The sequence below is a fragment of the Dermacentor albipictus genome, chromosome 8 (assembly GCF_038994185.2).
Source record: "Dermacentor albipictus isolate Rhodes 1998 colony chromosome 8, USDA_Dalb.pri_finalv2, whole genome shotgun sequence".
Lineage (NCBI taxonomy): Eukaryota > Metazoa > Arthropoda > Arachnida > Ixodida > Ixodidae > Dermacentor > Dermacentor albipictus.
In genome coordinates, this window is record NC_091828.1 from 17,181,385 (window position 1) to 17,202,835 (window position 21,451).

The 21,451-nt window shown below is 51.5% G+C and overlaps 1 protein-coding gene across 2 annotated transcripts in view; it reads right to left on the reverse strand.

Annotated features, from left to right (window-relative positions):
- LOC139048638 (uncharacterized) overlaps positions 1-21,451 on the reverse strand; it is a 257,675-nt gene that overhangs the window by 60,911 nt on the left and 175,313 nt on the right. For both annotated transcript variants that reach the window (XM_070523092.1, XM_070523091.1), the window contains exon 3: positions 13,936-14,218. In XM_070523092.1, coding sequence (XP_070379193.1) covers positions 13,936-14,218 — 283 coding nt within the window. The remainder of the gene's footprint in view (positions 1-13,935; positions 14,219-21,451) is intronic.

Genomic DNA, 21,451 nt, shown 5'->3' on the forward strand with positions numbered 1-21,451 from the left:
TCATTACGACCTTGCGCGGTCTCCTTCCTTGTGCGCGCTTATCTGGCGATCTTTTTGCACCACCCGAGAGCTCTACTGGTCATCTTCAGGGTGCATACTTCGCTCGGTTATGATCCATCGGCAGCAAAGAAACTTCCGTTCAAGCCACCTCGATCCCGTTTTTTTCTCACCCCCACTCAGCAGCGAGATCCCACTCAGCACCGACAGCTTGAACTGGTGGAGTGGGCGGAGAGGGCCAAGCAGGGCCCCGGGCCTTTCTTGAGGCCGATCCCTCGGCCACCTCCCCCTTTCCGCTTCCCCCTTTTCAATAAAGTTTACCACCACCACCATGAAGGCCACCCGTAGAACATTTAGGCCCAGCACTGCGGATCAACGCAAGACAGTTTACAACCTCGTAGGATTTCTTTCTGCTCTTTCTCTCTGCAGAGGTGATAAAGACAATCTGCAAAAGAATGCAAACAGATATGCATGGATGCATAATCGTGTAATTGGCCAGCTACGTGAGGGCGATAAGTACGGGAAGAGCTGCACGTCTCTAGAGGAACTGATAAAGTGCGTTCCTTGTACTTCTCATCGGACCATCCTCAGAAGATGCCGAAAGGGCGAATAAACAGACGTTTTGTGGGAAAATTGCGGATTGCACCTATGCTTCACAAAATCCAGGAACTGCTTCACCGCGTGGCATGAGCGATGAACTGGTGTATGCTCATGCCATGTATGCGAAGAACGGCAGTGTAATGAGTACTTATTTTTTCGGGCACAATTTCTGGGTTATTTATCTTTGAAATGTATATTCTAAATTTCATTTAATATTAACGTTTTTGTACATATGATGGTAGTTTATTGTTGTTTTTACCAAGTGCCAGCAAAAACTGCGTTTTGTAGAATTTTTATGTTTTACGTAATAATGTCTTTATTTGGAGACGTATGTTTTGGGAAAGAGCATTTCATTATGCACAATATGCTATGCTTCAATGTGTGCTGTGCTATTATTTGTGACGGTAAAATAACTTTTCTCCGAGACACAAAAAGAACGACCATTAGTCTCGCGGTAACGATGCAGAGTTGAACGATGCAGAGGTAGCAACAACCACTGTGCGATAGCGGAGCAAAGAAATAGATAAACGGCGACCACGATCACTGGTTGCGCTCGAAGAAGCCTCGACGGCGACGGGACGGCGCTTTTAATGTCGCGCTCCAGATCGCCTCGATCCGAGGTGAGGTACTCCCGTCGCGGACCGTCGGCCACGTCGCGCAGCCGCCTCGATAGCGACCGGCACGCCGAGAGATCAGCGGGCAGCTGATCGCGGCCCACCGGCCACGGGTGTCGGTCACGCAGGGCTACCTGCTTTATCGCGGGACCGCGAAACCAAACTAGACGCCCGGAAAGAGCGCGCCCAACCTGCGCGTGATAGAGCGTCAACGGATACGCGGAGAAGACCGGCCCTACGTATCGAGTAACCCTCGCACGATACCGAACAGACGTCGGCACGAGGGCGACGCTGCCTTGCAGAGGTTCCCGCACCAGCGCGCCGTGACGTCACGAATCCTTGCGGCGCTGTCTGTGCGGGCGGCCACACGCAAGGGTCACGCGGTGCGGTCACAAGAGAGACGCCGTTCGACATCAAGACGGCGGCGGAGGGTTACAGCCGTCGGGGGGAGCCCCTGTTTACGGAAAGCGCGTGGGCGGGGCTTCCGCCATTCGGCTCGTGGAAGCAGTGCAGTCGACCCGCTGAACTGCACCATGCCGAGATATTCCGGGAACGGACCAGATGCTCCAACGGGCGTGGAAGTGTTTTCTTTGAGGAAGTGTGTCTTGCGATGCTGCGAGACACGAGGCCCGTTGCACTGCTAGCGATTTGTGGCAACGGCCTTGACGTATTGCAACTCCGGATAGTGTCACCCTGTGTGCACACTGCGCGCACCGCAGTGTGATTGGACGAACGATGGGGCAAGGAGGATGCTTCTAGGTACATGCACGGCCGTCGCAGCCGGGGATTCGCTGGACATTCGGCCACGAGAGAGAAGACCAAATTGTAGCACCACTGCGACTTTTGACTCGCACTTTGTTGGGTGTCTGTCCAAATAGCTTCCATTCTATCCCTCGCTTATTTTATCTTAATATATAGTTAACCCCTTGCAATCAGCGTCACAGCCTTGCATACTGTAATGTGACTTGGCGACATCCGCGACACCTTCAATACACCTATTCTTTAAGGCGCCAAAAAACAACACACAGCACACCAGAGAGGACAACGGGACAGAGCGCCATCCTTGTCCTTTCTTGTGTGCTGTGTGTCGTTTTTTGGCGCCTCAAATAGAGGCATGATTAATCAATACCAACTTGCCCAGCAAGAAGTTGTCTTGAGACAATTTCAAGCTTCCCTCACTGACATCGAAGCGAACATCGACTGCCTCGTTTATTCGTTTTCCTAAGGATAAGGACGGGCTGCACTGCATTCTCAGTGAGCGGATCGCCGTGCCACAACGACCCGAACACAAGAAAATATATTGAAAACCACGAGGACACACTGACGTACCGACGCTTACCTCCCGGCACAAGATTGTACAAAGAAAGAAAATGGAAGTTTGGCCTTGGTTTTCTATCTTAATAATCAACCTCTTGTCGCAAAATTATTCACACAGTTCTTGAAGGAATACTTTAACAGTCGAAGCTGATTTGTCTCTTTAAACCGAATCCTTCTTTGCCTACCTTCCCAGGTTTATGCGTGGGTCGGTGCTGCTGTTTCTCTCGCCGAGTAAAGTGGTCCGATCCCGAAGGAAGTGCAATAAGTGTAAACGGCACCGTTTCATAAGATGGTCTAATCAAAACATAACCGATATCACAGAAACTACGTAGTTGTATATTTTGCGTAAGCAAACTTAGGGGACGCAAACTGCCGCACTTACCAAAGAGAGCAAGAAAGGCATACGAAAGAACCCAAAAGGAGTAGAAAAGAACGCAAGCCGGGCCCGAATATTCGGGCACGCAATGTTCCGTCTGAGTACCAAAAGCCGCTTGCATGCGCAATATCTAAAAGTGCCTACTAACTCAAAGTTGGTCGCTATGTGCGTCTTCGCATGAGCTTTTGCGGTCTGTAACGCGAACCGATTCTGGAGGCACTGTAACCTGATAATGCTATCGCGTTACAGTCAATCAGATGTATACGTACCGTGAGAACGCATTTCGAACGCCGCCATTCCTGAAGCCGTGAACAGAGCAAAATAAGTTAAGAAGATGGCGGTGTCGTTTGTGAGGGCCTGTCACAGTAAACCAGTTGAGAGGCGAACGAATCACTGATGTGGTCTGATGCGTTTTTTCTTTTTTCGTAGATGACATTAATGACCCTCCGCCGAATGCCATCAAATATAATAACGTCACAAGGAACTGGTGCGAGAACTGGAGCGTGCTGACGCCATCCGTTTTTCCTTACACAGTTCTGGCATGACAATAATCCGGTACCGGTGAAACTCGCCTATCTCCAATGCTAGAAGATAGTCGACGAATTGTCCTCTATTTATCATTGCGCCGTCTCTGTACCCGTCGTCTCATTTTTTTTTCTCCATTCTCTCTCTGTCGATTATAGCAGCACCTCTTTGCCCCTCCTCCGGTACAGGGTAGCCAACCGTGGAGATAATCTCTAGTCGAGCTCCCTGTCTTTCCTTTCTCTCCCTCTCACTCTGCACCACACACTCCTTTTAGTGCCTGATTCCACTGAAGCATTCTTTAAATATTTATTTTCACTCTCTTTTCACCAGATGGATGTTAATGCTTCTTGGCTGTGAACTGACAACCACAGCGTTGTTACTGGTAGTTAATGGCAAGCCAGTAAACGCTTCTGCACATAAAGGCAAGCAGAGTGTACTTGCGTTCGCACGCAGTGCTGCAGTCGTGTGCCACTTTCCTTCGCAGCGCCCGTTAAACAGCGGATCCGAGGTTTCTTTCCTCCAACGGGAAAGACTCGCACGACAACGCTGTCATTTTCTGTCCACCCATTGTTTCCAATCCGCGGAGACGCCCAAAATGCCCGCGCTGTTCTGTCATCGCAGCGATCTGCACGGAAAAACACACGGCCACGAAAAAAAGATAAACGAACAAAGAAAAGAAAGAAACAAATGGAAAACCGGTGCCGCCTCGAAGTACTGGAAGTCGGCGACGACGAGAAATCTGAAGACCCGGTGAAGAGACAATGCCGCCGGCTATGCGGCTGCATCTCGTAACGACCCGCACGCAACCTCGATTCATCCCGAATGTCGCGATAACGTCGCGAAACCAATAAGAAAAAAAAAACGGGGAAGACAATAAAAAAGGCAAAAGAAGCCGACGTTTCGGCCGCGATGCGCGAGACGGCCGCCGTGCGACAGCGACCTTCAACCGAGAGTGAACAACGGCGCTCGCACGCACTCCCTTTCCTTCCTCCTCGTCGTCTGCCATTGTCAGCCCATTGTTCTCGGTGGTCCACCACCGCGGACACAAATCAAAAGGCGGGAAAGCGGAGACGCAAGAAAGACGGAGGCACTGGCGGAACGCCGACCGTCGTCGCTCACGCGCTGCCGCCGCCGGAGACTCGGGACCAGCGCGGAAGGAGCGCGCGGTTCGACGCCGCGGCTCGAACGCCGCCGTCCCACTGGCGCGAGGCGCACCACGCGCCCGTCCGCTCGAGGCCGCACTTGAGGAGAGCTTCCCCCCACAACACGGCGGGAAGGGTTGCATAACGCCCCGCAGAAACCTCTGTGCCGCGCATTCCCGCTGTCGAAAAGTACGCAGACGACGGCACCTCACCGACGGGCTGCAAAGGCTGCAATGGCCGGCCAGAAACGGAGCGCCTCCTGGCGCCTTCTCTACGTCGCCCCGTCTCTCGCGCTAGCGCTACAGCTTCTCCTTCACACGGACAGCCAACTGCGGCAGTCATTCACTGAAAAAAAAAAGTTTTCTTGACTTCTTAACGGCGCCACATTTAGTCCCGCAACAAACATAGTCGAGCGCGCATTCCCATTCGCAGACGCTACGCTGCGTCTTCCCCGCGAGGAGTGCGACGGTCGACGTCCACAGTGCTCGGGACGACCGAAAGCACACGGCGCGGTTGGAAGCAGATGTGCTGTAATCGTTGCGGGGTAATAGCTGTCCCAGCACCTGCCGCTTACTGCGTAGAAAACTCGTCAGAACCTTGCCGTACAATACGAGCTGGTGGTGTCCAAATTGCGCTTTCCTAAACGAAGCGACGACATACTTATAATGACGCGACATACAGCAAAGAAAATAAATGTAGGAACACGCCAGGGTGGGCACACGCCTTCCCGGCCGCCAACGACGGGGGCGGGTGGGCAGTTGTTGCCTTGATTCAATAAACATTAGTTCGGTGCCTGCATCGGTTTGTCCCCTTCCCGTACGCGTGTCGAGTGCGCGGCTTATCGCTCGTAAACGAGGCTTCTCCACACAAGCGGTCTTAGTGTGGAGAAGCCACCCGTAACGAACGTTTCTTTGGAAAACTGCGCTCGCAGCAGTGGCAGTAACACGGTGTAAATAAGCAACAAGCCAACGTGCCACTCTCCCGCGGACACATGGACGAGCGACAAAACATTAAATAATAATGTGAAGGTTACAACAGACAGGGTTGCAGAGGCGCTCAATGTGATCTTCGCACCATCGGCTGGTCTCGTAGACAAAGTGGCGCTGCGGCGAAAAGACTAACTGCAACGTCTGTCCTGTTCCTTGTACGTAACTCTGCAATGTCCAGTGTATGACATGCGCTAAGCTGCGTTGATAGCTCAAACTTCTGATTTAGCGAAGGGAACCTTAGCGCACTGCGAAGAGTAGCGTATCTCAAACGCTGGAGATAGTTTTCAGTCTTGTACGTTTCAGCGAACGAATTACTAATCAGTTAATTGTTATACTAATCAATATTCATAACTCAGAACTAATTATTTGTTTTCACCATACAAATGTACTCTCCATGAACAGGAGTAAAGGTGAACAAGTTGTAATTTACATTAATGCGAAACTCTGTTGGGGCATTGCAGAGTTAAAACAACGTAAGGAACGGGATAAGACAAAGCAGGTTGTAGCGCTGACACTACGAACCAGGCGATCACTGCATTTACTCACAAAAATGCGGGAGAGAAAGGAAAAAGGAAAGCTAGAGAGAACAGTTGGGAGTTTCAGTGGGATTATCTGGATGTGTTGAAATGGACAGTGTTTCCGCTGCTTCTCTTCGTGCTGAGACGACTGCATACTCGTGTTGGTGTGTGCAGTGTTGTTGTTTTCATCTTACTCTGGCGTACCTTCACATTTTCGGAGTAGGTAACAGGATATATTTGGTTAGCCGGTCTACCTTGCCAATTTGCTTTCTTTAATAATAACGACCGTAACATTAAAGGCAGATGAGGAGTTTTTTTTCGATATGGGTCAAATCCACGTAAACAGAAGTTGAGAAAAAAGCAAAAATTTGTTACCGGACCTAAATGCAACGCTATCAAAGCTATTATATGATATGCTTTACATGTCAGCTAGGGCAAGTTTACGACCACGAGTAATGAAAAATTATGCGGCAAATATGCCCAATATTAGGGTGAGAACTTTGGATTTGGCTCGTATTGAATTGAAACGCTGGATTTTAGGCGGTATTGCTATGAAAACTTTGTTAAAATTGGCTTTCGAGAATGGCATCATGTAATCTTGACAGAAAAGTTATAATAACATTGGCAGCAGAACACTGCATTTTGCATTTTGGCAACGGCACATTCTTGCTTTTACGGTGGTGATGCGGCTTCTTTTCACTTCGTCGTCGACGTCTAGGGATAGATTTTCGCCGATCTCTTCATTGCCATCCGAATCCATGAACAACGATATCAGAAAAGCGAAGAACTCGCGAAAACACGAACGAAACACTCTGAGCTGTCAAGCGGGAACCAACTCCTTGTCGGGAACTGACAAGGAGGCTGCCATGGCTACATGACGTCACGCCAAAAGCGCTCTCCTATTGGGCAAATGGATTTGGCTCATTTTGATCCGTGTAACAGCTGGATCTGGCTCAATTTCGATACGAAATACGACCTGCGAACACGTTTGCCTGGCGCTATTTGACCCATTTCGTTGCAACGGGTTTTCTATGAGAAAGTTGCCTAGTTTTTCTTGTCATCACCGTTTTATCTGACCTAGTTTCGGTTTGTGGATTTGGCTCATTTCGAAAAAAAAAAAAACTCCTCAGATATAGACATGGAATCAAAAAATGGCTGTGGCTTAGGTAAGGTTAAGCCCAGGATGCGAAGCATACTAGCCTTTATTTTAGTTGTTGAACCACTGTTTAGCCTGGTGAACTGCTGTTGCTTGGCTATATTTGGTTCGGCTAGACGAAGAAACAACTCATGCATTACTGCTTCGCCTTCAAGAGTGGAACGCGACAGCGTTCCCGTCGACCCGCCAAGGGGTGTAAGACAATGGGCTACAGGGCAGCGACTACGCGCCCCGCATTGGACGCGGTGAGCGTCGAGCAAAGCAGCGTTCGGCGCGGCAACGAAATGTGCGCCTGAGCAAGAGACGCACGCCTTAGAAACAGCTCGTTTCTAAGGCAACACCGCATTCACTAGAGGTGCTTTTGTACCGCTTTGAAGCATCGTACTCGTGGCTCAGTGGTAGCGTCTCCGTCCCACACTCCGGAGACCCTGGTTCGATTCCCACCCAGCCCGTCTTGCAAGAGTTGAGCCAAAGCCATTTCTCCTCTGTCGTGACGTCACGGTGTCACGTGGTTTCAAGGCGACACCGCCGCGCCTGAGGAGCTGGGTTGAGCTCTCGTAATATGCTTCGCATAAAACGCATCACAGTCACCTAAAAGGAATGGTTATCGCCGGTGAGACCTTGAAGAAATGGTTACGATGCCATAGACTATGCGGCTTTGCGACACCAATAGTCGGCTTCGTTCGCTGGGGCGACTGACGCCATTTCCTGTGCCGTCCTTAGCTCTGTGCCGTGCACAACCCGCCACCGACGCTCGCGCACTGAGCTCCCCGACAGCGCGATTGCAAGCGCCCAGCGGCAACTCGCTGCGGGTCACACAATGGGACGAACGGGACACGCAGAACGGCGCCAGCAGCCAAGCGGCGCCCCAGTGTTGCTCGAAGGGAGAGGGCGGGGGGTCCACGCGCCTCCGAGACCGCGGAGTGTGTCAAGGAGCGTGTCCGCACGCTCGCACGCGGCGACTCGCAGAAACACCAAACTGCCGACGCGGCCTCGACGCGAGAGGGCGCCAACAAAGGACGGCGACAAACAATGAATGAGCGGGCAACACGTGCGGATGGAAAAACGCGCCGCACTTAGCGTCTCCGCGGGAGCCGCCGCGCGTTTCGCGGCGAAAACTGCAGCGGTGGCGCCTGACGGACGACGCGTTGACGTTTCGTTTGCATTCGCCGCGCATTTCGTCGTTTCCATCTGTTCGTGTGAGTCGTCTTTTCCGGCAATTGGCTCGCTTACGCCGCGAAGGACGCTCGCGGGTCGCGACGACCGCTCGTCGGATTCGCTGTCCTCGTTCGTCCCCGCAGCTGTCGAGGACGCGAACCGTCTGGAAATGAAAAAAAGGGGGGGGGGGGTCGAGGAGGCACGTGGTCTCGGCTGGAAGACGGACCTCGCACGCTACGCGAAGCGGTTCGTCGGAGGACGCCACATCGGCCGTCCCGGGCGGCCAGAGTACACGCGTCGCAGATTCCCGAGGGCCGATTTACACCATCTGCGCAACGGTCCCATCCTTTCTTCAGCGATGGTGTGCCAAGATCTTGCGGCCTCCAGTTCACTGGCACGTTATGGGTTCTCGAGATCGCAACTTTCCCGTTTCGCGGATGCGCTTTCGCACTTGCTCGCGGTATGTTTGATTGACTGACTGGTCAATTGATTGATTGACTCGGATTAATGCTCCTAAACAACACAGGCGCTACGAAGGTCGCCGCAATGAGATTAATACTGGTCGCGCTGCGTCCGGTAACGCTCACCGCAAGACGAGTACAAGTTTTTCAGTGCGCCCCCCATCTCAATGCGGCCGCCCAATGCCCGAAATCCAGCGCGCAGTCACCCACTGCGCGTACGAGCGTAGTTAGCAGCCGAAGTGAATAATGCTCCTAAGCGCGCCTTTTCATTAAAACTACCACTGGGCGCGCAGTCAGTGGGAAGCGAAAGCGCCAGGCCAACGCGCTTCACGTGAACTCCCGCCTGCGAGTAATTAGGCAACGCGAAAGTGGGAGGGCACAGCGGTGCGCGGCAGCGGGCCACACGGCGACCGGGCCAGCGCGTCCCCGGGGCAACCATTAGGAGCGCACGGCGAGTGGGCGAAACCAGCTTTCGAGATGCACGACCCGTCAAATCCGCGAGCGAAGAAGTAAAACGAAAATCTGCCCTCCAGGAAACGAACGAAACACGCAAAGCTTTCGCTTTCTTCGTGTCCCAAAGCACCAGCCACCTAGTCCGTCGTGAGGTTCCGAAACGGTCGCTGCACAGATAAGAGGGGCCTGGCAGAAAGACGAGATAACAATAAACGCAACGCAAAAAAAGAAAAAAAGAAGCGCGCAACCCGTCAGGCGAAGTTCTTGCAAAGGCGCGGCGAAAAATGCCGCTCTGGTTCGATGGCACGCGCAGCAGACACCGTCCTCCCTCCGACTGAGAAACCGGAGCAGCGCGGCTGACGAGGAGGCGATACGCGACGCTTTCCGGTTTCGCGATCACCCCGGGGTGCTTGGGTCAGAGCGAACGGGAAAGAACGAAAATTTAAAAAAAAATTAGGTATCAAACCCCAACACTAGAGCGTATATGTTTTTTAACTCTTTTGCTCTGTCTTTTCGATACTCTTGTTGCGCACACTCGCGCTCGTCGCATTTTTAACCTATTCTAAACTAAATCAGAACACTTAAGAGAGAGAGGGTTTAATGAAAGGCAGAGAGGTTGACCTCAACAGAAAACCATAGTTGGCGAGTTACGGCCCGAATCACATTGCGCCACGTGTCAAAAGTTTCATCCACGGCTAGCCAGACACACATAATCAATAAAAAAGGCGTACAAGAGTTCAGCGTATTCTTCCAGAGGTGCAGATATACACGTTAGCTTGAGGCCTTTTAATATTTCGACTAAGAGCTAACAACTTCTGCCTAACAGGCGCACTAACTTCTTCACTCGAATTACGATGGTGACTGCGCAAGAATGCCCAACACCGCCGGCTTTTTCGTTTAGGCGAGTTGTTGATAACGACTGATTCGCAAAAGATGTGCGCCTTCAGGAGTGCCGTGCTGTTCTCAGAAAAGTGGAGTCATAGCTTCTGTGCAGTTGACGTTAATCCAAAAAGGTGACGCTCCTCACGGTGTCGAGTAATCGTGGGAATCGACAGAGGACGTGGCAACAGGACGAACACCCATCGTGGTCCGAGAACCAGTCCTCAAAAGGCTACGAGATAAGCCGGTCGCACCCACTTGATTGTAGTCACCAGCGTGGTGGCGGCCATGACAGTGGTCCACAACTCTGGCCGGATGTCCACATATACGACACACAGTACGAACCCATTCGCCGTACCGACACAAAATAAGACATCCATGTATTTGTTTGCACCGCCTTCGGCTAAACGTCGTCGCCTGTGCGATCTACTACTTGCACAAACTGCAACCGACGTGATAGGCCCTGCGTAAAGCGCACGACTGCGTATCTTACCGTATCTTAATTTACGTGGTGCGTCCTACGTGCAGCACCACTTGTACAGTATCCCGCATTTCTGAACTATACCGGGCGACCCCACTGTCATATGGGCGTTGTCAGGATTGGGGGCTCAATCCCATCGTCCGTGGTCCTTTGCCAAGATTGGAGTACGGCATGAATTCGAAGGTAGCTGGCCCATGCCGTCGTCCAACTAATACCCCTGTCACACTGGGAGTTTTAATGTCATTCGAACCGAATGGCATTAGCATCGAATGACATTATTCGGTTGCTACACAGCGATATTTAATGTCATTAGCACCGAATGACTTCGGCAATCGAATGAGTTCGAGAAACTCATTCGGCTTCGCACTCGGAGCGAATGTGTACTCTCAACCCCAGAAACAAAGCAAAACAGGACACAGTATTTGCAAATTGAAAACCATATTCGCATAGAAACAATAACGTTTGCGTGTTTTAATGGACTTGTTACTCTAAAGAGACAAAATCTGTACGGCAGGCTGTCGCAAAATGTTGTTACTCTCCAGCTCAGTAGCGTCTGGCCGCCGTCCATGCCGCCGTCCATGCCGCCGCCACTCTGCTCGTCGGTCATAGAACGTCTAATCGCTTCCTCTGATTATTACGCCTTGCTCGTAATGCAAAGTACGCAGCAACTTATCGCTTCACCTTCTGCAACTTAGCGTCGTCGTCCAGCGTCGACATGTCAGCCATTTTGTTTGTTTTCAATTTATCGGCTACTCAGGTGGCTAAGCCTTGTTTTGGCTTATAGTGGCCACATAGTCTGAAATGGAACAACTTTTTTTATACGCATTACTAAAATATTTTTTTTTCAGTGAAGTGACGTTCCAAAAATATATTTAAAGTTATGGAATGCTGATGCAAGCACTTTATACCTACCTTGTTCTACTTTAGTTGCGACGTTTTTTTCGGAATCATCGCCATTGATATCGCCACCGAATGACATTAATTTTTCGGGTGTAGCAGCTCCGGGGGGCGAATGACATTCGTTGCATCGAATGCCATTCGATTCGAATGACATTAAAACTCCCAGTGTGACAGGGGTATTATTTACGCTGAGATCGTTGATGAAGTGAAGAACTGTTTCTCATCGAGAACGAGGAAAAGGGTTTATTTACAGAAACTAAATCAGTCTAACATGACTGCTTGAGAAAAAGAGTATTAGTCCAACAGGACTGCATGAGAGAAGTGACTCAGTCTAACATGACTGCTCAAGAGAAGTGTCCTCAGCATTCGCACAACCACAGTTTTTATACACTCGATCCGCCGGTCCTACGACGCGGCGACTGTTCGTTTACTCATCACCAACTCGCCGCCGCTCTGCAGATCAGTTTACGTACACAAAGGCAACCGCGCTCTGATGCCCGACGACGGCGTTGGCGGGTGCCGTTCCGGGAACTATCGGCGCCGATCGAGGGTCGCTCGTTGTTCCGTGCCAGGCCGAAGCGTGAGACGCACCAAAATACGTCGTCCCCACGGCAGCTTGTCCCTGCGTGTCAAATCAGCTCCGCGTTGGGGAACTCCGGAATCATTGTTCACACACGCCGAACTAGTCCCGTCACAATGTCGATGGGGCGGGTGGAAGGCGGCGGATTCCAGCGCAAAGGCCGCTTCTTTGAACGCCTCCCAGCTGCAGCGACGGAGAGGGAGAGGTGCGCGTCGTGTCGCCCTGTCGTAACTGTGTGGCAATCTTGTTTCGTAGCTCGCCGTTCTTGACAGCGTGCGAAGGGAACAGCGTTAGCAGACGCCGCTTGCACTGGAGAGTGCTTTGTGCGCCTGCGCGTACTTCTGCCAGACTCGCCTTTGTAAGACGCTAAATTAGCGTGTGATCGACACTCGCGCGATAAAGTCAAGAATGCGGGATGTTGTGCCTGCACTTTGGAGCCGCGCTGGCAGGGCACTGCGAGCAATGAAGCCACTCCTAACGTTCATTTTGGTACAAGGGCCCGAAAAAGAGAGTTCACTTATCTCTCTTGCTTGTGTATGTTGTGTAAGCACGTAGCGATGGGTCATACCACGTATCACACTTCGTCATTTGAAGTAGTATACTAGGTGTGCGGCAGAGAAAAACAACTCCAGCATCTATGGAACAACGCAACTCTATTTCTCCACTCACAAATCAAATGAGCTCGCTCTGTCAAAGGCCCCCTCACCAGGTCTGGCCATTTTGAGCTGACAAGCGCAGAGCATACATTGCACGATAGCGATCGTGTCTGCAAAGTATTACATCGCTACGCGCCGCGGAAAGATCTGAAATTTCAAACCGAACGCCGTTTTTCCTTCTCGCAGCAGCCGCGCTCCAAGCCGGACGGTGACGTAGTCGTGCCCATGCGCCTACGTAGTAGTGTCCGTAGTGTGACGTCGCTAGTGGTGACACGTGGCTTCGAGAATTGTCTAAGACAACATCTGTTATCTGCGCGATCTGTTGCCTGAATCGACGAACTGAAGTTTAGAGAAATAATAAAACACACAAACGGAATGTCTGCATGTTTTTTTGTTTTACTTCGCACCCAAGCAAGAGAGATGTACTTCCGCTTCGTCTGCTTGTTCCCACGGTCGTGCGGTCACATGCGCAGGTACTGAAACTATGCCATTTTCTACCGTGTTCCAGAGCGTGATCATGCTCTGCGATCCACTTGTTCTGCCTCAGTATTCGTGTAGCACTGAATTATACCGCTGGTCATGTTTCCTTGTGCACAGCGCGCAAAACCGTGGGCTGAGCGAACGAGACAACAGCTAGCGCGCGACGTCGTCGGCGGAAGTGCGTAACGCCGAAAAAAAAAAAGCGAGGAGAAAGAAAATGAAGGCGGGGCCTGTGACGCATGCGTCACGCCATCTTCTAGGTCAGGTAAGGGAGAACGCAAGGAAGGAATTTGGCTTGGGTAGGCTAGACGGGGCGAATAGAGAGAGCGTCTTCCTAGGCTGCTGAAATCATGGCTTCGCGGCACTGAAATATTTCTATCTCGGCTATTGATGAGAAGATTCGATTTTCATTTTTTTTTTGCGGCAGAATGATCCCTAGAGGACACGTAACAACCTCCAGCGTATAACCAAAATTTGCTATGGGGCCTGGTGAGGGACCCTTTAAGACATCGCTTTGCGACAGTCCAGGTCACTTCGGAAACGTAAGGCAACCGTAAAGCGACGACTTGAGTATGCCACCCTGTCTCTCCTTCGTCCTCAGGGTTTGTCTCTCTTCGAGAAGCACCGCGACTGTGTAGAAGAGGCGCGCTCACCTGGCGTGCAGCCCGGACCGGTAGGTGGGCGGCGGGGACACCGGAGACAGCATGGGCGCGGGCTGCGAGGTCACCGCGGCGGGGGGCGGCACCACGGGGGGCGGGGCGGGCACCGCATGGTGGTGATGGTGGTGGTGGTGGTGGGCGGCCAAGGCCACCGGGGTGGGCAGGGTGGGCGGACCGCCCTGCCGGTCCAGCAGAAGCAGCCGCAGCCGGTACTCCTGCATCGAGGCCTGGTACGACGGCGGAGGGGGCCGGTACTGGAACTCGGGGTACAGCATCGCTGCGAGGAGGCGCGAGCGCGGTCAGAAAATGTGCTGCGGCGTCGACAAGAAGGCTCGCGGGAGATAGGGTAACAGAAGCAGCCGAAATGGAACGCTACGACAGATTATATGCATCAGCCTACCATCATTTCCGTTAGCAACAGACGAGCGACGGTTTTCAAACGTTACAAGTGGAAGCCATAGTTGATGGATCGATTCAAATTCTATTCGAGTTGGACAGCGGTGTGCTTGCTTGTATAAGTTGTCACTCTCTATATTATCTAAAGGCCGCAGCCTTCACTCATGTCTGCAGACTTCGTTCAATTTCTGGGCGCTGTCGTTAACTAAGTACTATGTTGGTGTTTTGTCGTACTATACCTGCTGCCAGTCCTGTTGTTGATAAGTATGGACAGCTGAGCTAGTTGGTTGTGATTGGCATTATGAAACATCGTTCCAGCGCGCATTTGAATATGTTTGAATGAACGCCTGCTAGAGCATCGCAGGAATGCTACTTCACTAAGTGGCGCTGGTCATTCAGCCGACCACATTCGTCGTTGCTCGCACAAGCCAGCATGCAAGACGTTTTTCGAGCGAACAAGTCTGTTGCGCAAATTTAGCACGCAGAAAAACCGAAAAATTCTGTAAGCCTTTCGTATCTCTAATGAAAACGATTACTGCGTCAGTGCTCCTTCTGTTGTGCTCGGGAAAAACAAACTTTCTTTTTATTCTTTTCCTTTTTTTTTGGTTGGTTTCAACGCCTCTGACGATTGTCGCCTGGACCAAGAAAATATTTTTGGGTGGTCCTGCGCACTCGCAGCGCCCCCCTCCCTTTCGCCCTGTGTACACAACGCCCTGTTTTCCTTGAATAAAATTCAGTTGAAGTCCGGCGTTCGTGTAGTCCTCTTTTCATCCGTGTAAAAATGTGCGCTGAAGCGATGTTTCATAATGCCTGTTGTTGATACTTTTTTACAGTGAAGATGTTTACCTCTAGCCCCAGTGTGCAACCCCCGCATGCGTTCCCAGAGGGGGTACGCTGGGCGGCTTGCGTCCGTATCGCAGACTGAAATACACAAACGTCTGCGCGCCGCCGGCCATTTGCGGGAGAAAGAGCGTGGCGACGACCCTGGCCACTTGACCTGCGCTTGTGGTTATAACGTCACTCGTGTCGGAGATGCCAGGCTGCTGGAATGGAGACGGGTATGTGAGAGAGGGATAGTGTGTGGCGATGGGTAGGCGAGAGGAAGCAAGTGTGGCGACAGCGCTACAGCAATGGAGACGGGTAGGGGTGAGGGGGAAAATGTGCACGTGGCATGCGCTTCTGTGGGCGTCGGAAGTTCCCGCGCTGCTGGACTGGAGACGGGTAAAGAGAAAGGGAAAGAGTGTAACGACGGGTAGGGGAGAGTGAAGGAAATGTGGCGACAGCGCTTCAGCCATGGAGACGGGTAGGGGAGAGGGGGGTAAAGCGTGGCGACGGCGCCTGTGCACTTGGCCTGCGCTTCTGTGGTTATAACAGCACGCGCGTAGGAGGTGCCGGCGCGGCTGCAGCAGCGGTTGACGCAGATGCATAGGAGGTGCGGTGACCACGGTGGGGCTTTTTTGGCGTACTGTGGTGTCGTATGGAAAAAAATGTACAATTTCATTATGTGTGCAACTTAAACAGCTTCGTTCGTAATCCGTGCCCATATGAATGTTGCGTATTCTTGAACTTCTTTTGTTCTGGTTCTTAACGCATTGAGGTTTGGAAACTCGCAAGGAAACAAAGAAGTTAAATCAGAAGAGGGCAGTTCTCTCTTTCCGGAGAGCCTACTACTTGGCTTAGTCACGCAAAAGGGCGCATTGTAGGGCGAGAGGATGGTCGCTACGTATAGCGTGACCAGGTCACATGTCTCCTCTCCCTCGCGCACAAGGGAGGAATGTCTTGCCTTGTTGATTAGAGCAATAAAGACGGCGATATCAGACTCCAACGTCGAGAGGCATACTCGCACGAACCCACAAAAAGAGCAGCGCTGCGCGAGGGAGGCAGCCTCACTGTGCAGAAACGCGACGGTCTTGACACAAAAAAAGAACAACAAAGTGCGTTTCCCGCGCCCTCCCGGCACACCGCGCGGTCAGCGAGAGACCCGAGATGCCTTCTAGCAGAGGAAACGGTGCGGTTGCCCCCCGTCCCATAATACGCCACCGGAGTGTATTTAGTTCTTTTTTTTTTTCGTTCTTTTCATCTGCGTCCGCAATTCGCGCCCTATTCAGGGTCCAGCACCGTTCTTTCTCGCCACAGGCCTTTCGTTCCGCCTTGATGTACTTTAGTACAGGCGTAATTTTTCCCTCTTTGTCGCCGTCTTGTGCGGCGAGTCTCTCCGTCCGTGCGAATGACCCGCTCGCAGAACTTCCGGTCCGATGGCGCAACGAATGACAACAAAAAGAGAGTCACGAGGGATAAAAAATCAAAGAAGAACGGAACCAAGCACGCGGCAGCAGCATGCTGCTCGACTCCGCCACGAAGCTCGGATGTTCGAAACCTTGACGGACTGCTCGGTGTTTGTGCCGTAAACTTGACCGTAATGCATGCGCGATTATACGTAGTGCTTTTCGGTGGCGTTTTATCGAGGCACTGATAACAGTATATCGCTGGTGATTAGGCGGTTCGAATAATATTCTGAAACCACGGGGCTAGATGAGACTGCCAAATGGGCGCAAGTTTCACACACGCACGCACTTTATATATATTGTAACAGATACGAAAGGCACGGACAAGAAGAAAATAAATAAAAGACGAAGAGAACGAGGAGTTTGAGAGGACGCGCTGCGATCACGCTACGACCATCGTGTCAATAAAACAATTTCTTTGCAACCCCTCGTAACAGTTGTGGTGGAGGTGCGGGGTAATCGGCACCCGAAGACGGAGGCTGAACCACAAGTTCTTCGACGGAGCCGTCGCCTTGCTGGACATCCACCGAATCCACCGGAGTTGAATATGCCCCACGACGCAGATGAACAACGGCCCATTCCAACAGCTGCGCCGACAAGTTCTGTTCTACAACTGAGAGATGCGCATCCCTTCGCCGGAAGATCGGACGAAGACGTCGAGGAATGGCTCATCCATTATAATGAGTGCCGGTGAGTCCCGCCAACAAGTGGAACATCGCTTCTCAGCTTTCGAACGTCGTGTTCTTTCTAACGCATACTGCGTTGTTGTGGTTCGACAATCACGAGGAAACGTTCACAACATGGGGAAGATTTGTTTCGGAAATCAAAGAGCGATTCGGTGACTCCGCGACGAAAAAGACAAGGGCAGAGCAGACGCTACTGCAACGTGCGCAAGTGCCAGGCGAAACCTGCACTACCTACATTGAGGCAGTCATAAAACTGTGCAGGATGGTGGACTCTGGACTGTCCGAGCAAGACAAAGTCGGGCACATCCTAAAAGTAATTGCCGAGGATGTTTATAACTTCCTCATCGCAAAAGACTACCTGGCTTCCGTCGCTGACATCATTCGGCTCTGTCGTACTTTCGAGCAACTGAAGACAAGGCGCATCACGCCGAAGTTTGGCAGGCTAGCCAATGTGACGACAGTTGCAAGCGTGGACAGCAACCAGCCCCTCGATCTGGCATCAACGATCCGACAAATAGTTTGGGAAGAGCTCAGCCTGCACGCGCAAGTGACACATCCAGGCACTCAAATCTTCCGCCTACCACCAGATTTCGAGCCAAACGTGGCATCCTTCTCCCCGCATCCTGCGGCGAGGGGCACTGAGGATTATGAACTCGCGCCCCGACAGCAGCCACGTCTCTACGACAGAGGCCCTGCTTATGACGCTCGGCCACAACGAGAGCAGCCGCGTTTTTACCCCCGAGGCCCTGTGACTTCTGACAGGCCGCGACAAGAATAGCACCGACCCTACTACCACGACGCGACTTATGAAAGATATAACGGATTTCAGCGAGCAGCAGAGACACGTTATCCACATGACAACGAACTTTCTCGCCGGCCGCAGCCGCCTGCCATTCGTTTCGAGGAAGACGCTGTGAACCGCGACCCTCCCGTGTGCTACAGCTGCGGTTCCACATATATAGCTCGGTATTGTCGCCAAGGCCATCAATCACGTAGGACACCACCGATGCTCTCGCCATCTAGAACCCGTACTTCATATGACTTGCGGACGACAGATTTGCTCCCAATGGACCACTTCTCACACGAGACCAGACGCAGCGATTCGCCAGCATCTGAGCGGAGTTTGACGCCACCAAATAACCGTGCCCGTCGCTCTCCGTCCCCTCGGCGCCGTTCTTCCTCACCGCCGCCGGGAAGCTAGCATCCGCGGCCAATGGAGGTGTGGTCGCCGGACGGTCTTTGCAAGAAATACCTCTGCCTGTTGTGATGTTCAAAAACAAAGTGAATGTCTCGATTGACGGAATACCGACCATGGCGTTAGTTGATACTGGGGCGACTGTGTCTGTGGTGAGCCTCGCTTTCATAAACCGGCTAGGCCACAAAGTTATGTTTTCTTGGAACGACGGTATTACCTTTCGTGGAGTATATAGGCGGCGAGTGACTTCATCCCCTTGGTGTTTGTGCTGTGAGTGTTTTGTTGGCTGGGAAAGTTTTCGTGTCGGAATTCCTTGTTCTTTCTCGTTGTTCGCACGATGTAATTCTTCGTATCGATTTTCTAGATCAGTGCGGCGCTTCCGTGGACTGTGGTTGTGGCGAAATATCATTGAACAAGTTATTTATATCAGCACATTCCGAACAAAGGTCGAGTGGTGAAGATAGGGACGCAGACACTCTCAGTGTTCTTGATGGAAGTGATTGCACCATCAAGGTGCCTGACGCCCGTTCGTGTTTCTGCAACTACTGTTGATGTTGATTCTGTTGACCTTGTAGTTAGGCCTCCCCGCGTAAACTGTGCTAAAAAGATATACCTGTGCCCTGCTCTGTCGTGTGCATGACGAAAGGAGTCGCCACATTGTGGGCGCTGAACTGTTCCGCCACGCCGGTTGTCCTTCCTCGCGGTATGAAAATCGCTCTCTTCAATAAAGCCGCATGTAGCTCAATAGCGGCGCTAACTACGGACGTTTCTACAGCTTGCTCTCCTTGCGATAATCGCCATTCTGAAGAGCTAATGCTTGACATGATCAGCAAGGGTCTCGGTATGTCGGAACGGCAAGCACTGGTAGAAGTCCTTGCCAGGCATATGGCTGCATTCGACTTCACGCATGTAGAGATGCACCCCTTCATTTACCGTCGCCCGCGCTCGTCACAGAATAGATACCGGCTCAGCACAACCCATCCGCCAGAAGCCCTACCGAGTGTCGTCGTCCGAGCGCAAAGTTATTGCTGAGCAAGTCAAGGAGATGATGAACAAAGGTGTCGTTCAAGAGTCGTCTAGTCCATGGGCAGCCCCAGTAATCCTGGCCCGAAAAAAAGATGGTTCCTGGAGATTCTGCGTGGATTACAGAAATCTAAACGCAGTGACGAAGAAGGATGTCTATCCGCTACCACGAATCGATGACGTCATTGATTGCTTACACGCTGCTTCATACTTCTCAACACTTGATTTGCGACCGGGGTATTGGCAAATACCTATGGACCCTGCCGACAAGGAAAAGACTGCTTTCGTGACTCCAGATGGCCTATTCAAATTTCATGCTATGCCTTTTGGCCTTTGCAATGTTCCTGCCACCTTGGAGAGATTCATGCACACAGTACTACGTGGTCTACTCATACTACTCATATTGCTCGCCTGAAGCCTTTCTACCCTGCTTGTCCATCCAGACTCGCCCCACGGGCTTCATCTGCTTGCGAGGAAATGCAACAGATACGAAAGGCACGGACAAGAATAAAAGAAATAGAAGACGAAGAGAACGAGGAGTTTGAGAGACCGGGCTGCGCTGCGATCACGCTACGCCCATCGAGTAAATAAAACCATTTCTTCGCAACCCCTCGTAACAACATATATATATATATATATATATATATATATATATATATATATATATATATATATATATATATATATATATATATTGCTGCGGTTGCAGTGGCTTTCAGGACATGGAACGCACCAAGCCCATCGACTACGACGTCAAGTAGTAGAAAATGAAGGAGAAAGGGTTTATCTAGCTTATAGTTACACGGCTCCAGTGCTGAAGGCATGCAGGAGCAAGCTAACGTCTCGGTTCACAACAGGACCCTCTGTCCACTCTCTCGAAAAGTATCTGCGTTTAATATCGCTGTCTTCCCTAGGCGAGTCGACTAGGGAATCTGAATACTGTCCAGTAGCAAATCACCGTCGTCGACTCCGTTGCGATGCCACGCCCATGCTATCCATAACCCGCAGTAACTCCACCTCGAAGAAACTGGTTTGGAACGTGTGGAAAGAAAACATCCGGCGACATCTGGTTCTTTCGCCGTTGCCCACTCCGTTCTTCGCTCAGCCTTCTAGGTGAAGGGCGGCTGAGGCCCTTTCGTGGAACCCTCCAACAGCCGGTTTACACGCTGTCTTGACGCCTGGATAACTGCCGAGGGATGGGTGATGATTTGACTCGTCTAATTAACTGCGCCTATCCATCCGTTGTCGTGGTTTCCTCCCGTTCATCCTTTTCTCCTGTTTCTAGGTGATGGTGGGGTGAGCGCTTTTCGTCGTTGTCCACGCCACGCTGACGTCTGGTAAGGAGGTGCGGTGGTTTGACACGTGGCAAACGTTCAATTAACACCCTTCGTGGTGTTGAGACACGTAACAATATTATGCACACATATAGATATATAACATTCTTTGACAACGTGAGCATAAAATGAAGGAAAGAGAAACTACGCGTCATTAAGAAGTCATTCAGGACGTCAAGAGGGCTCGTCGATCAGTAGGCATTGTAACCGCACTACCAAACGAGTGGCTTTAAACATAAATGAGAACAAAAATAGCGTTACCGTGAGGAAGCGAATGACGACGACGCTTTTGGTACGCGCAAGCCATTCACACGACAAGGGCCAACGGCAGACACGCAAGCTCTGTATACACTCCCGAATCATCAGCCACACCAAACGGCATGCCACACGCTCGTCGCTTCTCCGCGCACGGTCGTCCTTCGCAAACAGCTCCGTAACAGTATCTGCACTCTCGATGGTGTACATGTTCAATTTAAAGGGCGTGTCGGAAACGCTTCAACGACTCGATCATAACGAAGGGCACGCATATAGTAAATCTGAAGTTTTCTAAGGCTTTGAAGTATAAGGCGGCTACAAGTACATCAACGGGGT